We start from the raw sequence: 3,729 nt of genomic DNA, 5'->3' as shown, positions 1-3,729 counted from the left end.
CATGTCTGAGATGTTGTCATAGCTTTCTAAAGAGTCTGTCTCTATGTGTTTTGCAGCTTCTGTTTACTCCACATTGCTCACTGCTGTGACTGTATTTTTTGATAATTTTTTTCTTTACTGCTTTCTGCAGTACTTGATGGATCCATTTTCTCCTCTTTCTTTCTTCTTTCCTTTTAATTTTTTTTTAACAAATTTATTTCAACATTGGACTTCATTCAGAAATTGCAAGGAGTACCAATGGTTATATTCATCAAAACCAAAACCTGCATTAGACACTTCAATTAAAATCTAAAGTGTGTTTATTGCTGTCTTTTCCACATTTGACTTCACCAAAGATTAGCCAGTTTGGACACATCTTCTTTCCTCTCACAAATACATAAAGCACAGTACTTCTTCCCATGCAGATTTATACCTGAAAAAAAAAAAAAAGGAAATTAAATCTTTGGGAAATCTATAGAACAAAGTTCGGGGTTTTTTACTGGCTGAGCATTTTTCCAACACATTTAGCCACAGTAGTGTGCGTCCACGCTAAAGCTTTATGAATCCTATATTTTCTGGATCTACAGAAGTCTGCTTTTGGTGTAGATTCCAGCTTTTGCTGCTCTTTCTCTCTCTTTGCCCCTTGCACCTCCCTAGCAGTTCTCTCACTCTCCTCCTGCCTTAGTTTATTCTTTTGCTCTCTTTAGATTAAAAACAAAACAAAACCAGAAACAGACAAACAAATCTCTAAATTTATCAAGTTTAATGCTTATCCCAAAATAAGATCAGATCATTGATCACTGGGATATAATGAGCTTTTTGCTTCAACAATTGTAGTAGATATCGTTGTAGAATCTAAGTTGTTTAATCACGTGTCTTCCCAGAATTCTCAGCTTTTGACCTGTCCTGTGATGTTAAATCGTCTTGTTAACCTACTTTTTGCTTGTTGTCAGCAGAACTGTGTAAATTAACCTTCTGTTAATGTAAATTAAGATTTTTTTCACATGTGACATAGATGATTTAGTATATAAAGCTTTAACTGAAAACTTTGTACCAAATTATAAGGAATATAATAATATTTTTATGCTGTCTTTCTTCTCTCCGTATTTAAATCTCCAGAATCTATTGGTAAGTGCTTAGTTCTGAAGCGCACTTCACCCCCACTAATTTCCATATTCAGAATATTATGATTATGATTATGATAATTATTATATGATTAGTATTATTATTCTTAAAATGCATGGCATGCATTTTACTAACAGTCAGCGTAGTCACCAGACCCCTATAGTGGCGCACACGCACACCTCCACAGAAATGTTGTCTTATCAGTCATAGCAACACCTAAAAGAAACAGTACACATGTATCACATAGATGTAGAACAGTAAATGCCATAATCCAGCCTAAACTACAGTGTTTGTTTAGAGATAGACTTCAGTATATCCTCTTTTTATATATATATATATATTTAAATAGAATTTCCATTATTTTCCTAAAATATGTCATAAGTACGGTTTTGTAAAGTTTCCTTTAAGTATTTGAGGCATATTTGATACATTTCTAACCCTATATAACTGAACGTCTAAGAACTCAGATGCTACTCTGAGAATGGCAGTGCAGCCAATTATAGCCTTTTTGCCCTTTGTGGTACAATGCAACTTGCTTTTATAACCTGATAATACTATCTAATATATTCCTGTTTTAACAGTATAGTAATTCAAGTTTCTCTTAAGACCTTATTTAATTCTGTAAATCTAATTTGATTCTTCTTCCAAAGCCCTAGCCTCCTTCTTCTCGTACTAATGCTTCTTCTTTCTAATCTTATTTGCATTCATATTATCCACCCAGGTGGTACACCAATAAGAGGTAAGAGTGCTGAACTAACGTTCACAGAATGATCTTACTCATTCTTTCTGTCTTTTCATCCCTCTCATCTTTGTCCTGTTTTTGGTTTTGTTTTGTTTTGTTTTCCATAAGGAAAAAACAAAACAAAATAAAAACCACGGAAATGTCCATCATCTGATTTTCTTTTTCCTTTGTCCTGTTTGGTTATGATCAGTGACTCTCATATTGTGACCTTTCTTTCTTCACATTGCCTTTTCCTTTCTCCTTTTCATTTGTTCATTTTTGTTTAAAAAAAAAAAAAAAAAAAAAAAAAAAAAAAAAAGTGATATGCTTCAAAGAAAGCATATCCAGGTCTCCTGGCCATAGCCCAGTCACAGCGTACCATTTGTCCCTCTTTTTTCTTTTTCTTTTTCTTCTTCTTCTTCTCTTTTTTCTTCTTCTTCTTTTTCTTCTTTTTTCTTTTTCTTCTTTTTTTTCTTCTTTTTTCCTTCCTCTTTTTTTTTTTTGTCCAACTGGAGCAAAAAAAGATCATTTTTTTTCTTCCTTAGCTGTTCTTTTCCTGGACCAAAGCCAAGATGGTCTGGAGAACAGTAGCAGACATGCAGAAGACAACATGGATTATCTTCTTTTTGTCTTATCTTTCATAAAAGGTTTTTGGTTTTGTTCTTCTTTGATCCTTTTTTTTCTTTAACTTCATAAAATTGAAAATTATGTATCCCTCCCCTAAAAGAATTACAGAAGTGGTTTTTTCCTTTTATTGTGGTTTTGCCTTTTTTTTTTTTTTTTTTTTTGGTTGTTGTTGTAGTTTTCTTTTTTTTGGAATTCTCTCACCTCTGGATTTTTGGATCTTCTAATCTACAGGCTTTGGAAATGAAAGGTTACTGACTCATTATTCTTGGTGGTATGTGATATTGTTGGTTTTTGATTCTCTAGCAAATCTGTTTACTTCTTTTGTAATTCTTGTTTTATATTTTTCTTGGGTTTTGTGACACCACACTGCTAATCCCACTTGTGGATTTTGATGGGTGTCTCAGGAGGGGCCCTCCTATGGTCCTCAGCAGTGGTTGGTTGGTTCTTCCTTGTTGGCGTAGACCATGCTTTTGAAACTTTTTTGTCTTCTAATTCAACTGCTCTTTGTTTTTCAGCAAACGTACTTTAAGATTGTAAGTTGCGGAAAACGGTCTTTCTTTTCTTATCAATCTGCATGTCTTAAAGGAGTTTTATTTCTTTAAAATAATATTTTGATAATTGTAAATGACTAATAAAATTTCTTTTTTTTCACTTCAAGCAGCCTTTTTGTTCTTGCTGCGCATTTTTGGCTTTCTTCAGCAGAAGATTTCTTGAAGTCTGTCCTGCTTTTTTATGAGTACCACCTTTTGTGCTACTTTTATTACTAGATTGAAACAATTACATAAAAAATAAAAAACTATAATGACCCAACTATTTAATCTCTATTGTTTTATTAAAAGCCATTCTTCCTTGAAGCAGTCTCACCCATCTTCATTTAATGGTTTAGGAAATAGTATTGTTTAGACAGGGTTTTGTTGTGTTTTTTTTTGCCAAATGCTAATTGTTTTCCTGTGCTAGCACTGATGATGTGAAAAAAATAATCTCTGTTTTTTTCATTGCATCATTTTCTGTCTGTGCACCTTAGCAAGAAAATGAATCGACGTTGAGTGGACCTTCGCATACAAGCTTTTCATATTGTTGAGAGGTGTATTATTATGGATGTAAAAAGCCTTCTCTGACCCTCTTTTTGGCAATGTATTTTATATTCATACAGGTGCCCTCCAAATTGAACTGAGTGAAGAATCTGACCAAGGCAAATATGAGTGTGTTGCAACCAACAGTGCGGGTACACGCTATTCTGCCCCTGCCAATCTATATGTCAGAGGTAGGAATGACAT

At 33.5% G+C, this 3,729-nt stretch overlaps 1 protein-coding gene across 1 annotated transcript in view; it reads left to right on the top strand.

Moving 5' to 3' along the window:
- PTPRD (protein tyrosine phosphatase receptor type D) overlaps positions 1–3,729 on the top strand; it is a 452,720-nt gene that overhangs the window by 309,977 nt on the left and 139,014 nt on the right. Inside the window, 3 exon segments of the mRNA XM_031060787.1 lie at positions 1,099–1,107; positions 1,826–1,843; positions 3,606–3,716. Of these exon segments, the coding sequence (XP_030916647.1) occupies positions 1,099–1,107; positions 1,826–1,843; positions 3,606–3,716 (138 nt within the window).

Source organism: Geospiza fortis, unplaced genomic scaffold, assembly GCF_000277835.1.
Source record: "Geospiza fortis unplaced genomic scaffold, GeoFor_1.0 scaffold491, whole genome shotgun sequence".
Classification (NCBI taxonomy): Eukaryota; Metazoa; Chordata; class Aves; order Passeriformes; family Thraupidae; genus Geospiza; species Geospiza fortis.
Note: the sequence above shows the minus strand (reverse complement) of the source record. Positions and strands in the feature narration are given on the sequence as shown.